The 19,427-nt window shown below is 38.5% G+C and overlaps 1 protein-coding gene across 7 annotated transcripts; it reads right to left on the reverse strand.

Annotated features, from left to right (window-relative positions):
* Positions 1–803: 803 nt before the first annotated feature.
* On the reverse strand, positions 804–16,583 carry LOC108701438 (STE20-related kinase adapter protein beta). 7 transcript variants are annotated; one of them, XM_041575904.1, is made up of 15 exons: positions 16,172–16,582; positions 15,120–15,210; positions 14,815–15,009; positions 12,199–12,328; positions 10,150–10,187; positions 8,075–8,155; positions 6,319–6,421; positions 5,697–5,818; positions 5,408–5,516; positions 4,859–4,982; positions 4,510–4,681; positions 4,325–4,429; positions 3,297–3,541; positions 2,722–2,764; positions 804–2,123 (listed from the first exon to the last, which is right to left on the reverse strand). In XM_041575904.1, exons 5-15 carry the CDS (start codon positions 10,159–10,161, stop codon positions 1,980–1,982), a joined length of 1,260 nt encoding a protein of 419 aa, XP_041431838.1. In that variant the 5' UTR covers positions 10,162–10,187; positions 12,199–12,328; positions 14,815–15,009; positions 15,120–15,210; positions 16,172–16,582; the 3' UTR covers positions 804–1,979. The 7 variants fall into 7 exon arrangements, with proteins under 7 accessions (XP_041431838.1, XP_018091614.1, XP_018091612.1 ...); XM_018236125.2 differs by having other exon boundaries at positions 15,106–15,210; XM_018236123.2 differs by lacking the exon at positions 15,120–15,210.
* Positions 16,584–19,427: the final 2,844 nt, after the last annotated feature.

Below are 19,427 nucleotides of genomic sequence, written 5' to 3' on the forward strand. Positions count from 1 at the left end.
AGTTTTAAATTCAGACACATTTACAGGAATACTGTCATGCCTTAACCACAGTGTAGTGTTCATATTTAGTCTCTATGCTAATGGAGATAAATCGACTATGTATCCTAGAAAATATATATATATATATATATATATATATATATATATATATATATAAATATATCATGTTGCATTAGGAAGCACTGATGACATATTGACGCACTAGTTCTCCAAAACGGGACAGCCATAATTGATAATGTGGCTTGCACGTCCACACACAGACACCATTCTGTGTGCCTAATTCCACACACAATTCACAGTTCGGGTGATATACTTTAGTGCTTAACAGATGCACAATGAGTTGTTTGCTTAACTGTTAAAGAAAAAGGAAATGGGGAAATCTGAGCCTAAATACACAGAAAAGTTTAGAATTAAAGTACAACAGATTTTAGTAATTGCTGATGACATATGGTAAGATCAGATAACTGCAGGGACATGTGCATCCCATGTATACATTCCCTAAATGCTTCCATATCTGTATTCCATATCATCCAAATGGATCAACAGTTACATATTACAGCTCCTAAGATTAGCAGGATGGTCCTATCTTTCTAACACTGCAGATAATAATTCAAATAGGGAGAACTAGTGTCAAATTGATACCCTGACATACCCCTACACACATACAGGTTTTAGGCATGAGTAGATTGGGTGGGAGAGTGGTTGCGACTTCCACTTAGCTCCAGCACTGGTAGCAACTATGAGCCTTACCTCTATCCAACTACAGTACTTTGATCCATTTGGATGTTACTGGGTGAAGATAAAAATCTTTTCACAGAGCCTGTAGGCAACATTTAACAAATTTACTCAGACTGGAATAATGTAACATTCCCGAGTATGCCTTGTAGCATTACTGTGGGTAGTAACAAACGGTTACATCTCAGCATATGTAAGTTACATGAACTACAGACGCTGGCACTATAGGAAGTTCTATATATCAGAACCACAGAAGATGGTTTGCATGAAATTGTGGAAGCATTGTGTCACTGCTTAAGAAAAGCCGGATGACAGCAGCAAAGAATTAAAAAAGAAATACAAATATTACAAGGGACTTTGTTGAATTATGAAACTGAAGTCAAAATAATTGGTCACAAAGTAGCAAGGCTGGCATAAATCAACATCACATATCATGCAATTATAAATATCCCTACAGGATACACTCTATAGTACTGTTATTGAGTGTACAATTCTCCTTCATTACCTGACATAATTATGAGTTGTCAAACCCAGAGAATTAACACCTCATCCTTGTGACCGAGGTTTATGTCACACATCTGAATCCAACAGATATATTTTTCTGGGAAGACCTGAAAGAAATTGATACATTCTACAAGAAAGAGACTCTAAAAGTAACAATGTCCTTGGATCTCTTTTTCTGTATTATTTGTGGCGGCTATTGTTACAAACAATAGTGCAACAGCGTACCGAGGAAAAGAAAATTATGCTGGCTTTTTATACTTAACTTTTTGAATATATAATCGGTTGTCCACTTTAATATGTCTAGTATGGTCGGATGTTATGCTTATATTTCTAATATATATATATATAAAGCAGGATATATTTACTATACAGTATTTGAAAAAGCTACTGGGTTGGAAAAAATAGATAACTATTACAAAATAGACTTTACTTGTATAGAGATGTAGGAATAGGGTAAAGCTACTATGCAGGGAGAAAGAAGTTGTGTGTGTGCATTAAAGATGAGAATTCTATAATGAGTGTCTAATAAGGACAACTCTGCTTTTTCTACAGGTTGCAAGTGCAATTTCTAAATATTCACAGTATGCCTTTGTTATGCACAACACAAGTTTAAATGGCTGATATTTATAAATATAAATATATATGCAGTTTACTGTTCAGGCTGGTCACAGTTTGCAGTTTTGATACACATGGCTAAAATAAAAGATAAAGATGAAATCTTTGTAGTAGTAAGCATATTATTAATCAAATGTCCATTCTTTGTCTTGATTTGTGTGCAACAGCTTGTTCAAGTTTGTGAGACATGGCACAGCAGAGCATTGCTTTCTATGTCGAGCCAAAGATGGCAGTAGTGAAAGGATGGATCCATGCGTCTGTTCTCTTACCTTTAAAGAACATACAGAACAAACTCAATGTTAACACCTTGGGTTCTCCTCTAAATATAAATGCTCGCCCATTTACCCCAGAAAACTGCAACACAGAGAAAAATTAACTGATGTCAAATGGGCAGGTGCAATATTTACCAGAACTTGATATACCCCTTTGCAATGTTCCATTAATTATTTAAAATTGTTCTATTCCAGCCCTTTCGTTGATGCTCCTTTACATTGGGCAGCAGAATGTGGTTCTATACAGGGGAATATGTGCTTGACAGAATCTTGGAATATAGAAACAGTTGAGACAGTACAGGGAACGATAACTATATGAAATATAGACTGCAATCTATTTACCCACACAGATGCAGGAGTAGCTTGTACATAGCACAGATCAATCTGCTAGTAATGACCAAGCTACTTACGGACTCAGCTGCACTGCTTCATGGATACCCAGTGCACATGCAGTGTGGGTCATGAGGAAACAAAGTACCATAAAATGAAATAAAAAAAAAGCCCTACCAAGTGGCATACTCCCTTGGTGTAACAACTAGACTTCAGAAAGCATCATCTGTATTTCATATTTTCATTAATCATGTATTAAACGTACCGGGTTAAAGAATGCATGAGACAACAAATTTCCAGCTGAAGGCCTGCAGTAAAGTACAAAAAACAGAAATAGTTATAATCACAAAAAAACTGAATACCAACCACATATATATGTACAGTATGTACAGTATGTGTCTTTCTCACTGTGCAGCTAAGTATAGACTAAGTGTTTTGCCTCTGGGTGACCATTTTGGCAGAGCAAGGCTTTCCTGATACAGCAGGAAATGTTCCCTTAAATTCAGTTTGGTTGCTGCTTTAAAGAAGAACTAACCCCCCCCCCCCTTTTACAAGGGTTTTTTTTACTGATGCACAGTGCAGGAAGGGAGAGGGGAAGGGGGCAATGCCAGGCAACTAAGGGGGCCTTTTTGGTACAGGGGTTAAGTTCTCTTTTAAGCAATCATAGTACTGCTTATATGCAGGCTATGCCTGACCACAGAAAAAGGTTGGCAAAATGGAGAGTAAGCAGCAAGGGCCAGCAGGCCTTTAGATGACACAAAGTCCTGACCAATCACTGCATAGCTGTATACAAGAAAGAAAAGAATAAACCCCCCAAATCTGTCGTTAAATCTAACATACCTCTTCTCAGGATCCTGTTGCAGGCAAAGTTCTACTAAATTTTGAAGATCAGATGAAAATGTTTTGGGGGACGGTGTTCTCAGCCTTTCACTGGTCATTGTTTGTGTCATACCTGCGGCAACAACACTTTCCCCAATTCCTGAATCCATTCCAGACCTTGAATTCTTCATTGGCGATCCTTCACAGGAGAAAGTGGTACTATACAGTGGACTGTGGGGTAGACCTTTCAGTTTTTGTAGCAGCATCTTGGAAAGCAGAAATGTAAAGCAGAATCAGACATTACTGGAGACTATATTTCAATTAAATAGATGTTATTAATTAATATACGGGTATCGATCTAGAATCCAGAATGCTTTTGAGTTTTCCGGATAAGGGATCTTTCTGTAATTTGGATCTATATACCAAGAGTCTGTTAAAAATAATTTAGACATTAAACAAGTCCAATAGGATTGTTTGAAACCAATATGCATTCACGCAACTTAATTACCATCAAGTACAAGGTACTTTTTTATTGTAGAGAAAAAATAAATAATTTTTTAATATTAGAATTATTTTTTATTATTTATTACAAAAAAATTTCAGCAGTAAACAAATGAGAATATTTTCTCTTTCAAGAGAGAGAGAGATTTCTATACACTGAGATTATCTAGAACATTTTCTTGTCTTGTCACTGGGCATACTAGAGTCGGTAAGCTCCATTTCTGATCCAACCTGTATGCTGCAGCTCTGGTCCAGTTGGACATTCACAATCACATACTCAGGAGTCAAAAAATAAATTCAGTAGATATGAATGGCCGATTGTTTTAAGATTAATTAATAAAATCAAGTTTTAACAGACATCTGGATTTTGGAAGCTGTTTTGTTTGAAGTTAGCTCCCCTAAGATACGGGTTCGGGGCTTTTCGTGCCTGGACCACCTTTCGACAACAGCGAGCTCTCCCACTTCTTTGAGTTTGAGTCATAGAGCAGATATCAATTGTGAGAACTAGGCATGAGAGATGGTATATTTACAGCAGCGATGAGCAATACCTGGGTCCGGAGCATGTCCATAAATGGTACACGTCCAGTGGCTAATTCACAGGCAGTGATGCCAATACTGTAGATGTCGGACTTCACATTGTATCCATAAAGGTCCTAAGGAATGGAATTTTACAATAAAAATGTATGTTTAACATAGCTAACCCTTTCTCAGTGTAAACTACATGTTGACTTACCTGCCTCAGTAGTTCAGGACTAAACCAAGGGAGCATTGCAGTGCTGAAATTTGGAAAATCATATGCCACCTTTGCTTTCTCACCATTTCTCACCATACAATACAAATGACTTAGGCCAGAAAGAGATACAAGACCCTCTTCTGATATAAGGATGTGGCTCGCCTTCACATTTCTTAAAACAAAAAATAAAAGAAAAATTCTAAAATGAATGTTATGCATTTTTAACTTGCAGAACACAGTGGCGTTTCCTGAATAAAATATATACACAGAAGGGGTCATTTACAAACTGGTGATGTATTACAGGGGAGAAATTTCAGCTTTTCAAGCAATTTTTTTCTGATTTGCTTACCTGTGGATATATCCATTTTGGTGCAGATAATGTAGTGCTTTTAATGCTCCATACAAAATGCTCCCTATTAGAGCTTCATTCATTCCTTCAGGGTAATAGTTCTTTAGGAGGCTATTAGCTGAACCTTGAAATAAATGGTTAAAGGCGGCACATGAAACATCATCTTTCTCTCTGTTTACACATAAATACATGAATAGAAGGATTTCTTGGAAGAATAAACATTAATAAGAAAAGTAATCATTAATAAAAATTTATATTTTGTATCATTTGATGAGTCACAGAGGACAGAAGCGTTGGCTGAATTTAATGGAAGGTGATCCACAGTGGGTTGTGGGTGTTTTAACCACCCCTACAAGAATTGATGATCAAAAGTTCCCTAAAACTGAATTTGCACATTACATTAAAAGGATGAAGTCATATAGTGAACTCTATGGAACATTTCAGCAGACTGGGGACCATAACTTCCTTTGGAGGGTCACATCTGGCATACAGGCCTCCAAGTTGGACAGCCCTGAAATAGGTAACAAACAACTACTACCAGCTACTTACCATAAGCCATGAAAGGACTGATGATCCAAAGGAAAGCCCCTGTGGTGAAAATTTTCCAAGACACCATGATATTGGGATGTCGAAAAAATGGTGACATAACCATCTCATTCTGGAAAAATAAAGAATTCTGTAAATTGTTAACTTCAGTACATTTGGGGTTGCTAAGGAACAGTACTTATACGGTTGCTACAGAGAAACAAATCTATGGGTGAGGATGCAAAGTTTAAGATTTTCTGAACTGCTTACTTATAAGAGAATATACATGTTTTACTTCTATACAAAAAAATACCTGTAATATATTGAGATGTTCATCTGTACAGTTGTCTAAATCTGTCAGTCGCACAGTAACTAGTGTTCCTGTTGGAGTGTGTCGAGCAAGGTACACTGTAGTTAAATTGCAGAATCCTTTTCCTACAAATGAAGCAGCACTAGATCAATAAACAGGTTATTAGGATAAAGCACAGTCAAGATTAAAAACATTTTATGGTCTGACTATTCTGGATTATTAATTATAAGTATAACAAATTATGTGTAGCTTCCTCATGTTCCTGAATGGCATGCCCTTGCAACTGCTTATACTTATTTTTCCCTATCCAACTGTTCCCTCCAATGTTATATTTATTATTTTTTTTTCCTCTTTTCTATCATGTTCCATAGACCACCAGTTGTAATTCTACTTGATAGAGAAAGCTGTACAAGTAACCTTAATATAAACAAATGAATGGCTTTCTACTAACATAACATAATATCATAAGTATTACCAAAACAACCTGCAGCCCCCTTACCTGTGGAATAACGTTATGTCTTTATAATGTTTAACAAAATAAAAACCCTGCCTCAGTTTAGATCTGCTTTAGGTAAAGATTTCCAGGAATACAGGAATGCATGAGAAGGGTATAAAAGCAATATACCAAGTTCTGTTTGGAGTTCATAGCTGGAGGCTTCGCAGGTACGTACTGGCAATTCATGCCCTCCTGGGGAAGGAGGAATCCAACAACGAGGCAGGTCCCCTACCTGGTAATAAAGTGGTAATAATACATCACTGTCACTGCACATCACATCAGTATGTACTGTGTTTAATGTACACCACAATCCTTAACACATCCAATCTGCACTTTAAGCTTCATTGCAAATAAAGCCTTTGGGATTCATCTTTCTTTTTTCATCTGAGAGGCAGGTTGCATTGATAGAAATAGAGTACTACAAGCAGTTATTTAATTTTCTTTTACATAGATATATCTATATAGATAGGTGCATAAACTTAGGCAAGTTAATAAATGTGTTTCCAGCAAAGGGGAATGTAATTAAAATAGCAAAGAGAAAACAATTTGCACCAATAAGAATAAAAATCCACATCTCGCAATGTAATATTGTTCCTTAAACCGTTATTGCATTGCGAATTTTAATTGAGCACAAGAAGTGCTTGAGGTTGTTGTAATCTTTTGGAGCAAACATAACAACTTTTTCAGTGAGAAGTTTTATTACATTTGCATTGGCGCAAATTATAAAATTCGCAAACGGTCTGCCACTGTCGGAAGTGGTCGCTAAACAGTTTACGGGTTCGCAAAAAGTATATTAAATTGCATGAGCATTACCTCAAGCTTATAAGCAATCACATATCGCTATCTGCAATACTGCTTGCCTCAGCTAACAACCTCTATACAACAGCATTGTCATTTGCTCACAATCAAACTATGTTTGTCTGGTTATTATTACTGAGAATGCCAGGGCTAAAACAAGCAGTAAGGCAGCTCCCATTACCATTCTTAAGGCTTTAGAGATTTAGTCGCCTGGCAAATAATTACCTCTTCTTCGGGGCAATAATATCCCAAACTGCCTTCTCCCTGTCTTCCGCCTGCTAAAATGAAAAATCGCCTGCGGCAATGCAGTCGCAGTGCTTCAATTTCCGAAGACAGACTTCGGAGATTGAAGCGCCACGAGTGCATTGCCTCAGGCGATTTTTCATTTTAGCAGGCGGAAGGCAGTTCGGGGAGAAGAAGAGGTGATTAGTCGCCAGGCAACTAAATCTCACCGAATCTGCCAGTGTGCTAAAGCCTCTGTAAAAAAAAAGGCAATTGGCCTAAAACTGACACTAGACCTGTTGATACTCTTGACCTGTTGAAACTCTTATAAAAGTCAGTGTTCAGAAACTATAGCTTTATATTTTATTTATTCATTATATTGTGAATAAAGTATACCCTATTATAAAATCTACGTCACTGAGGAGTTCCATGACCATATAAAAGGATGAGTCAAAGGCCAAATGCTTTTATGTAATGTAGGTCATGGAACTCTGAGGTGACTTCCAATATCCTCATATTTTTTAACAAGGGATACTTTATTTATTATAATGCATGAGTTTCAGTGAGTCATGTGACAGAAATGACAGTGCTAAGCTCCATTTATAACTGAAAACATCACAAAGTAACATTTATAAGCATATAATTAGAGGATATTTACGGCTCATGTGTATTATAGTGGGATAATATATCTATAATTATTGCTAGGATTGAGGGGTCCTAATGAGAAGGTGGGGAAGGTCTGTAGTGGCAAACTCTTCCTTTCTAACTGGAATCTAACTGGAATATTTTACTAAGGTTAATTTAACTCCCAAAACAAACAAGGTGAATAAATGAGGACAAAAAGAGAATGAGCTAATATCCTCACCCAGTGTGTGGAAATGCTGGAGGTTGACTCTTTATCCTGGTTTATTGATTTTACAGGAGTCCGTCTCAGGCAAATGCAATCCTAGAATGGAAAAATCAATCATTTTATAAATTCCAAACATTAACAATAAAACAACATAACCCAAGACCCCGAAAGAGCTGTTCATTCAAAAGCAGGGGTACTGATCAGTATGTCTCTTATATGCAATAAATATACACATATAGAAAAATGTTTAAGTATAATAAAAATAATACATAGGGGCAACAGTAGGGGAGCACATAGCATGTACCAAATATATAAAATATGTAGGAAATGCATATATTTAAGGGAAGTGAGGGAATTGGGTGTAAATGGGAACTGTAGATGGAATACATAGGTGAAAAAGAGGAGAAACGTGCGGCCATCTCTTCACTGTCTAGGACAGCCTACATGCACAGTAGCGTACAAATCTGAACTTCGAACAGGAGCACCAGACTGGGGTCTAAGATAAGTGATTATATTTACTTGGGGGTTCCCAACACAACGGCACCCCCAGTAAATTTGAGTTGAATTGTCCTTTAAGGCTTTGTAGATTATAAATTATAATGTACCCCTTAGTGTATATATTGTGTTTTCGTGTGTATACAGTCATATGAGAAAGTTAAGGAACCCCTCTTAATTCTTTGGAGTTTTGTTTATTATTGGCTGAGCTTTCGAAGTAGCAACTTCCTTTTAATATATAACATGCCTTATGGAAACAGTAGTATTTCAACAGTGACATAAAGTTTATTGGATTAACAGAAAATATGCAAAATGCATCATAACAAAATTAGACAGGTGCAAAAATTTGGGAACCCCAACAGAGATATTACATCAATATTTAGTTGAGCCTCCTTTTGGAAATGTAACAGCCTCCTATAGCCTTTGATGAGTGTCTGGATTCTGGATAGCGGTATTTTTGACCATTCGTCCATACAAAATCTCTCCAGTTCAGTTAAATTTGATGGCTGCCGAGCATGGACAGCCTGCTTCAAATCATCCAATAGATTTTCCATGATATTCAAGTCGGGGGACTGTGACGGCTATTCCAGAATATTGTACTTCTCCCTCTGCATAAATGCCTTTGTAGATTTCTAAGTGTGTTTAGGGTCATTGTCTTGTTGGAATATCCAACCCCTGCGTAACCTCAACTTTGTGACAGATGCTTGAACATTATCCTGAAGAATTTGTTGATATTGGGTTGAATTCATCCGAACCTTGACTTTAACAAGGGCCTCAGTCCCTGAACCAGCCACACAGCCCCACAGCATGATGGAACCTCCTCCAAATTTGACAGTAGGCAGCAGGTGTTTTACTTGGAATGTGGTGTTCTTCTTCTGCCATGCAAAGGGCTTTTTGTTATGACCAAATAACTCAATTTTTGTCTCATCAGTCTAAAGCACTTTGTTCCAAAATGACTGTGGCTTGTCTCAATTAGTTTTTGCATACAACAAGTGACTCTGTTTGTGGCGTGAGTGTAGAAAGGGCTTCTTTCTCATCACCATGCCATACAGATGTCCTTTGTGCAAGTTGTGCTGAATTGTAGAACGATGTACAGATACACCATCTGCAGCAAGATGTTCTTGCAGGTCTTTGGAGGTGATCTTTGGGTTGTCTGTAACAATCCTCCGCATATGCCGCTCCTGTATTTTTCTTGGCCTGCCAGACCTGGGTTTTACAGCAACTGTGCCTGTGGCCTTCCATTTCCTGATTACATTCCTTACAGTTGAAACTAACAGTATAAACCTCTGAGATAGCTTTTTGTAGCCTTCCCCTAAACCATGATACTGAACAATCTTTGTTTTCAGATGTTATATTTTTTTGTTGAAAGTGAAGTAAATTATTATGTAGGCTGAGAGGGGTTCCCAAACTTTTTCATAAGACTGTATATACTGTTTGGAGACCCGACCCTCATGATTTTTTGCCCGCCAGACTGCCCAACAGCTCAACAGACTTCTTTCAGTTACATAATTTTTTAACATAATAAGGCACCCACATTTTTAGCACATTGGGTTATTTTACTCACTATGAGAAAAAAAATGCAAAAGTAGGCTTACCAAACAAGACATTGATTTTCATGAGTCCCTCACAGCTCCTTAAATACAAAGAAGAAAGATTTTATATCCATATATAATAATAATAATCCATATATACGTAAAAACTACATTGAGGAAAACTTCCCTTGTGCTTTGGTGTGCACAGATATGTAATTGTCAAAACACCAAAGAAATACCTTTTTCTAGCCCTACATATGAAAATCAAAACATTCAGATAATGTGTTGGGAGTAGTTCTTTGAATGCAGTATTAGCTCTAATATATCATTGGTCTGTGTACCCTTTACCCAGATAATGTATAAGAGCTAACTAATTCTGGTACAAAGCCTGCTTGTGGAGAAATTACTGAGAGTGACTGAAACATAACTTGATTACTTCAGAAGCGACTCAACATATTTTATCCAGAGACCCCCATACACAGTAAGCTCTGAATAAAGGAAGGCCATCTCTAAAACAGGCATATAAAACCTCTGTATGCTCTATCTGTGGTGGGAGCACACAATGTACCTCTAAGTCAGCTCAGCTCTGCTAACTGCTGTAAAGCAACAGCTGGAGTACCAATATTTTATTACTTGCACCCCTCCTCTGGAACGCTCTCCCACGATCTGTCCGACTTTCTCCCAACCTTTCTGCTTTCAAAAAATCTCTGAAAACGCACTTCTTTCGAGAAGCCTACCCTCACTCTGCTTAACTACCAAACGCAACACCACATACAACACCACATTTCTCACCCACTTACTTCGATCTTGCCCACTCCCACACCTTGTGTATTACTCCCTTCCCTTTAGACTGTATGCCTATGCATAGGGCCTTCCTCACCTTTTTGTACCTGTATTGATTGTGATGTTTGTTACTCCATATATTCATGTATGTAATTCATGTGATGTAGTTGTATAATCACAGTTACTTTACAGTGCTACGCAATATGTTGGCGCTATATAAATACATGTTAATAATAATAATAATAATAATACTTGTGTGAAATATGTTACTGAAATAAAACAAGCAACCTCTAGAAAAAATAATGCTTCATGACTTGAATGTGTTTACATTTACTTGCAACTGCAGAATGTCATGTTCTAAATAGGGACACGTGTCTAATGTAGAAAACAGTTTGCTGTGATTATTATTAAAGTGAAGTTCCAACATATTCTAGGTATCTTTCAATTTTCTGTAAACTCTATGTTATACTGGTCACTACAATGCTCTACTTTGCAGATACATTTGGGAGAAAAGTAAATAAAAGCAAATACAGGTGTTTATGATCAGAACATTCAAAGTTAAGGGAGGCAAAGATAAATAAGCAATTATACATTTTAAAAGCTATGCAATGGCTTTTCTTGCTGAAAAACAATTGAGCTCCATTTTTCCTGCAAGCAAGGCAAAAACGATACAATTACTGGACGATATGGACACTGGGAGGCACTATGTATTCACAGGTGTTAGTACAATAGTGCCTCCCAGTTTTTACCTCATATAAAAGTGTAGCAGATCAAAGTCTGTAAGAGCATTCTTAACAAAGCACCACCCCCGTGGTAAGCTTTGTTGCAGCTAAAAACACTAAAAGATACCTTGCCATAGGGGATACTGAGAATTGTCTCTGCTAAAACACTCAAACCAAAATGCATACTAAGGAAATTTGAGTGTTTTGGCAGAGGCAATTCTCAGTATCCCCTATGGCAAGGTATTTTCTAGTGTTATATAAATGCAACAAAACACATGCCCTTAGGCTACAGCCACACTATCTTCCTTTTTAATTCACGTCCGGAACCCTTGTGTCAGCTCCAGCATGAACACACTTGTTGGATTTCGGTGTGAAATGCAAAGTCTAGCGTTTCATTGCTGAAATCCACAGATTGCGTTCGCACCTAAACCGTCACACGGGTTCCGAACGCAAATGAAGAAAGAGGATACTGCTCGCGGCAGGGTTTGAAATCGGCCTGCGGATTTCAGCAGGCTGATTTCAGTTCTGTCTGGCGATAGCCTTAGACGTAAAGTGACAAAATTAGCTACTTGTCACATGAAGTTCTATACCAGCAAGGCTTACATACATTCATGAACACTCAGGTCAGTCTTCACACCATCTCCACAATCCATCAAACCAATGGTACTTCAGCTTTCAGGTCTACTTCACAGACTTTATGGAGTTCACAGCCCCGGACTATGATAGAAGCACCTTAACTAGATACAATAAATGTGTAAAAACATTCTTATTTACAATTGCATTTCAAAAACGTATTAACTTATATGCATAAATTAAAGGGGTAGTTCACCGTTTTGGCCGTAAGTAGCCCTATGTACTGTACTTGCAATTTACATCTATTCAATTAATAACGACTTTCAGTTTCTTTTTACTTTTCCCAAATCTAATCTACTTGTTCCCATTTTTATCAATAGCTAACATGATAGAAGGTGTGGCTGCTACCTATGAAATGCAATATTCACTTATATGTATTTTGTTTCAACTCAAGACAGATTACATACAATGGAGATCCTATTTCATCTGAGACAACTGAGGCAACATAAGTAACACTTGTTTCTTTCCAAAATATGAATTTATTTGTGCCCAACTTGCCTGCAGTGACAGTAAAACCCTTCTTGGCCTAATTTGCATTATCACTTAGCACACAAACTCACATTCTTTCCTATGATTTACTCTCCCTATTATAGTTACGGGATCGATTATCCGGAAATCCGTCATCAAGAAAGCTCTGCATTATGGGAAGGACATCTCCCATCGACTCCATTATAATCAATCACTAAAATGTTTAAAAAGTATTTCCTTTTTCTCTGTAATAATAAAACAGTACTTTGTACTTGATCCTACTTAAGTTACAATTCATCCTTATTGGGGGGAAACAATCCTATTGGGTTTAATAATTGTTTAAATTATTTTTTTAGCAGATTTATAGTATGAAGGTGCAAATTATGGAAAAATCCCTTATTTGAAAAAACCCAGGTCCCAAGCATTCTGTATAACAGGTATTGTATGTCTGTATTTACAAAAAATTAAGAGATAAGATATTTTTGCATGGACAACTAAATAGTTTTGTATTTTTTTTTTTTTTCAAAACAAACATTAGAATGAGGGGAATATTAGGCCTAGAAAGACCAAGAAGCTGTGCCAATACTTTACTTTTCAATTGTGCCAGAGCAACACCTCTCACCCAAAACAGTACAATTTGAGAGGTATAAAAGGCTATACAGGTACTTGGTAAATAAGGTGGTAAATAAAGTTATTTTACCTATTTGCATTGTTTTGCTTACATTTGTATGCAAAAACAAAAAGGAAGATACTAATACTCAGCTTGTTGCAATTTCAATATATGTATTACAGATATGGGATCCGGAAATCAATTATGCAGAAAGCTCCCAATAATAGACTCCATTTTATCCAAATAATCCAAGTTTTTAAAAATGATTTCCTTTTTCTGTATAATAATAAAACAGTGCATTGTACTCGATCCAAACTGATATATAATTAATCCTTATTGTAAGCAAAAACAGCCTATTGGGTTTATCTGATGTTTACATGATTTTCTAATAGACTTAAGGTATGAAGATCCAAATTACGGAAAGATACAGTATCTGGAAAACACCAGGTCCCGAGCATTCTGGATAACAGATCCCATTCCTGTATTTGCTTTTGATTCCTTACACCAAGAACACTGGACAAATATGAAAACATATAATCTAATTATCAGTTAGGTTTGATCAGTCTATTGCAGGTAGGGAAGTGAAAAGAAATATCTTATTGGTTGCACTAGCACAAATAAGGCTAGTGTTATAAAATAAGGCAAGCAGCGCTTTAGAAGTGTGTGAACATAATGGGTGTAACTATATACATAGCAAACCCTACAACTGCTGGTGTGGTATCAGGTGCCCGTTGGGAAACTGACAGATAAGCATTTTAAATACAGGTATGGGATCTGTTATCCAGAAACCCGTTTTCCAGAAAGTTCCGAATTACGGAAAGGCTGTCTTCCATAGACTCCATTATAATCAAATAATCCAAATTTTTAAAAATTATTTCCTTTTTTTAATAACAAAACAGTAGCTTGTACTTCATCCAAACTAAGATATAATTAATCCTTATTGAAAGCAAAACCAGTCTATTGGGTTTATTTAATGTTTACATGATTTTCTAGTAGACTTAAGGTCCCCATAGACGCAATGATTTCTCTTGCCGAACGACTGATTTTATCGAAGTCCGACCAATCCTTCGAAATTATCGTGCGGTTAGTGGGATTTGAACGATTGTACAGCTGACATCTGTCAGAAAAATGATCGGCCAGGTTAAAAAATCTTTATCAGTCCCAGTGCAATATATCTATGTCTCCAGGGACAAGCAGGCAGCTACCCTTTGTTTTCCTGGCAATATCGCCTGAAATGGTCTTTTTAGTTGATGGACAATTCATACGATCGTTTCGAGATAATCGTGGTCTCATGATGACGATCGGATCTTTTAATAATCTTTACATCTATGGCCAGCTTTAAGGTATGAAGATCCAAATTACACAAAGACCCCTTATCCGGAAAGCCCCAGGTCCTGAGCATTCTGGATAATAGGTCCCATTCCTGTATACATTTTAAGGACAAGAAAAGGTAAAATCACTGGAGGTGCCAAATGTTAGGATACCCCCTCCCCAGTAATTATAATCGCTTACCCGATACTTCAAGCTGGTACCTCTGTTAGATGAAAACTGCACCAAGCTGGGGTAGTTCTGTAGAACAGTGCTTTGCAACCTTCTCCTCTTTTTCCTTCTTTTTGTTGGGTATGCATATGCAGTAGAGTTAAAAAAGCTGAACTTGAGCAAAAAGCTGGCAATTCACTCTACTGCACATGCACCAGCCTGGAGCAGCTGAGGAATTAAGAAGAAAATAAGTTTTGCAATGTGGTGCTCGTAAAAAACTACGGGAACACTGTCCAGTGGTAGTAGGTAAGCTATTGTACTCACTGGGGATTTCTAACCTTTAGTACACGCAGCGATTTTAACTTTCCTTGTCTTGCTCATTAGGTTTAGGGGGCCCTCAAATAACTTTGCTGTGGGGTCTAGAAACAACTGGATAAAACACAGATGAGCATGGTACATTTCTGTTACAGACAGCTATCTTGGTTTCTGGCTATACATTCAACAATTTAATCACACGAAACTAGATTGCATACAATATTTGCTAGGGATGAACCGAATCCACTATTTTGGATTCGGCCGAACCCCCGAATCCTTCTCGAAAGATTCGGCCAAATACCGAACCGAATCCTAAGTTGCATATGCAAATTAGGGGTGGAAAGGGCAAAAGATTTTTACTTCCTTGTTTTGTGACAAAAAGTCACGTGATTTCCCTCCCCGCCACTAATTTGCATATGCGAATTTAGGAGTCGGATTTGGTTCAGCCGGGCAGAAGGATTTGGCGAAATCCGAATTCTCCTGAAAAAGGCCGAATCCTGAACCGGATCCTAGATTCGGTGCATCCCTAATATTTGCTAAATGTATGCTGGAGTGACAATCCTAAAATATTTTTTCTGCGACTTTCAACTCGTTTGGCAATTAGCTGGAAATTCTCTTTTATGATACTTGATCTGCCAGTGCATAGGCCAAGAATGAGGTAATTACTGCAGGTCTGAACGAATGGAATAGAAAGGTGGCCACTTGATTGTTATTGGCATGCTCTGCCCAAGGGGCGACCAGTTAAACATGTACGAATAATAGCCATTGTATGGCTCCTTTATTGCACTGGTAGCAATAATGTAACCCATAGCAACCATAATCATTCCGGGCTAATTAGACCATGCAAACACATTTCCAATGATGATGTGAGTTAGGGCAGTATTATTACTATCTGCACCTCTGTAATGATAATAAAAAGAACCTTGTAACCATAGTGTTTCATACCTAATAATGTCCAGCAAGGACCAGCACTGCTTCTATTTATCTGTGTACCTAATACCCCTTGGGTGTTATTTAAGCCACCTCTGTGCTATTCAGAGACGCTCCCCCTTACGTGGGACAGTCCCGCTTTTACCTGCCTGTCCCGCAAGATGTCCCGCTGTTCAGATCTTCCGACACTTCTTGCTTCTTCCGGGTTTTCTCGGCACTTTCCGGAGCGGCGGACGGGAGCAGTTGTCTCCTTCGGGTCTTTCCGGCTTGCTTGCTTCTTCCGCTCAAGCTGCAGATTCTCTCCTTCCGGTATGTGGGTGGTGCTTCAGTGACGTGAGTCTTCTCTCAGCTCTTGTGCATCAGGACTTCACGCTAGCCGGATCGTCTCTCTGTATGTGCCATCAGCTTGATTGATAATCACTCCCTCAGTCCTCTGCGTGTCAACAAGGCGTTCTCTGGCTTTCTATTGTGCTGCTCTCTGCCAGCCTGTTCTGTGTTGTTGCTGCTGCTGGTGCGATTAGCTCAGCCTTAGCACTGTCAACACTGGCTCTGCTGCTGCTGCTTTGTGACAATTAACTTGGTGCGCGAGTGACTGAAACTTTTCAGTAACTTTGACTGTCATGAGAAAAACCAAGGGGCTAGATGTTTGTGTGGATTATCAGGTAATGTCATTTTGAAAGGTAAAAAAAAAAAAAATTTGTTGATTCATTTCCCTTTTTTCTTACTTTTTTTACCTTTCAAAATGACATGAAATGTTTGCTGACCTTGTTGTGGGCAGTAAAGTACAACGAATGCATAGTGGTAAGGATCTCCCAGCATGCCAGTCACTTCAACTCATTTGAGGCAGCCCTGATATACAGCTGTGGTGTAAAACTGCCCCTCCTTCCCCTAGTAACTAGAAGTATAATGAATGAGCAGGGGAGGTTCATTGTAGATTCATTATAGCACTGCTCTTGCTTCAACATATGTATGCTTGATAGCTTATTGTGTGTCCAAAACATTCCTTCTCTGTATATTTGTATTTATACATGTGAGAAGGAGCTGCCATATTGATTCCCACAGTACAGTATGAGGGTATAGCTTATTGTGTGCCCAGAACATTCCTCCTCTGTGTATTTGTATTTATACATATGGGAGGAGGTGCCTGCCTTTCATGGGATAGTAACAGGAGTACTTTATGAATGTAAGAACAACAAAATCATATATTTAAATATTCTGGTTTATATGTCTTCAAACAGTGACTGATTTGGAGCAATTTCAGCCATCTTGAAAAAGACATATTTTGGCACAGTCTGGTGAGTTTGTTGTTGCAGCAATGTGTATTTTAACATGTTAAATAAAGTTGTTCCAAAACTATAAACATCTTTGTTGTTGTTTGGTCATTGTTGTTAAAGATGCCCTGCAGTAAATGTGCTGTTCTGTAGGGGTGCATCACATCTTTCCTTTTAGCAGAAGTTTGCATGGCTTTAAACTGTTCAATTTTTTTTATCAACATCTGGTTCACCTTCCAAACTTTTTTTTTTTTCAGTTCTATTGTTTTCAGGTTGTTTAGCAGAAATAAACAGTTTTTTATTTTTTTACAGTTTTTGCAAAATCGAAGTTAAATTGAATGTCCCTGTCTGTGGTGCTTCAGTCTTCAGTAATTCAGGCACACTCTAAACTGTTACAATTTTGAAACATTTAGTTGATACATTTTTCAGCAGCATCTCTGGAGTATTCGCAACTATTGTATCAATTCTAACAGCCACCCAGGGATTCTTCTCAACAGAGACAAAGATAAATGTATCAATGTAGAACAGTTTAGAGGGCTGGTGACTCCCCCCAGAGTCTAAAAATTTGTAGCTTTTAAGGGAGAGAAATTGCCCAAACCAAGGATTGATAAAAAACAACAAGGACATAGGGCCACCGTTAATTTAAAGGGGTGGGTAAAAATGAATTAACCGTGTTCTTTCAAGGATAAAGGCAAGCCAAACGTCTGCACAAAAAGTGTATGCTGTTGGCTGCCCATGTCATTTAGTCCATTGGATGGCTGAGCATGCAGCAAAAATGCTGTCAGTAAATGTGGAAGACTTTATTATTGACGTGTATTACAACTTCCAAAAGAGTGGCTACTCTTCAGGATTACATGTCATTTTGTAACACGGCTGTACAGAACATTGTGAACCATGTTAATAGACCAGTAACATCAAAAATTTTTTTAAACAAAATTAGTTAGAATACAACAAAAAAAAAAACACCAAGACAAATAAGAAATAATTTACCGAAACTCCACTTCCGCTCCTCTTCAGAAAAGGCGACAGGACGACCATCCATAGTGCGGCGCTGGATTTCTCCTCGCTGGCTAGCTCCCATAGTCTACTGACAGCAGGAAAATGTTGGACGGTGCTGGAAAGCGGACCGGCTGGATGAAGAGCTGAAGTGCCCGGTGTGTGACTCCTTCTACAGGGAGCCCATTATCCTCCCCTGCTCCCACAGCTTGTGCCTATCCTGTGTGCCCCAAACATCCTTGTGCAGAGCCGGCGCGCCTCAGGGGAGATCTTGCAGAGACTCAGCCTCCTAATCGCCCGGCCCTGCGGCAGCAGGAGATACTTAGCGAGAGTGCCCTGGGCGGGTCGCAGCGCAGGCGGCAGGGCTCACAGACATCGCTGATTGTCTCTTCTACCAGCGCAGGAGGAGGCTGATGAAATTATGCTTGGTTTTGAAACTAGGAATTATGCAAGGAGAGAGAATCTGATTGACACGTCCAGGTTCAAATCATTTGACAAGGAAGCTGTACATTTTTTTTTGCAAGGCCCTTGACTACATGAAAAAGGCAATGCCTCTGGAGGACCAGATTCTTCAAAATCTCTCCTTCTTAAATCCCAACAAACGATTGTCCTCTACAATAGAGGAAGAGGAACTGCAGATGCTAATATCAAGATTCCCAAACATAGTCAGCTCCCAGGACATGGACAGGTTGTTCAAAGAATTTAGGGAGTATTAAACCAGCAGTCTTCCAGCATTTCAGAATGAGCAAATGGAACAATTCTGGCAGAAATGATCCCTTATCCAAGATCCTGTGACTGGCCAGCCTCAGTACACAGGGCCGCCATTAAGGGGGACAAGTGTCCGGGCCCGGGCATGAAGGGGGGCCCGGCAGTGCTGCAGTTTTGAAAAGAGCCGAGTACCCCTTGTGATCGATGAAGCCGTGCGTGCGGCCAGCCGAAATGCGGAAGTGCCGAACAGACTCGAAGCCACAAAGACAGCCGAACTCTCGAAGCGATGAAAAGACTCGAAGTCACGAAAATAGCCGAAGACCTGAAGTGGCGAAAAGACTCGAAGTCACGAAAACAGCCGAAATCGAAGCATACCTCCCAACATTTTGAGGGGGGGACAAAAAATTTTTTCCCGCAAATAGCGCA

The sequence above is a fragment of the Xenopus laevis genome, chromosome 9_10L (assembly GCF_017654675.1).
Source record: "Xenopus laevis strain J_2021 chromosome 9_10L, Xenopus_laevis_v10.1, whole genome shotgun sequence".
Lineage (NCBI taxonomy): Eukaryota > Metazoa > Chordata > Amphibia > Anura > Pipidae > Xenopus > Xenopus laevis.

Coding starts and splice junctions, on each gene's coding strand:
- LOC108701438 (XM_018236129.2), bottom strand. Junction 5,517..5,696: donor AACATCTCAATATATTACAG/GTATTTTTTTGT, acceptor TTATTTTTCCAG/AATGAGATGGTTATGTCACC. Junction 4,983..5,407: donor CAGTCCTTTCATGGCTTATG/GTAAGTAGCTGG, acceptor ATTTATTTCAAG/GTTCAGCTAATAGCCTCCTA.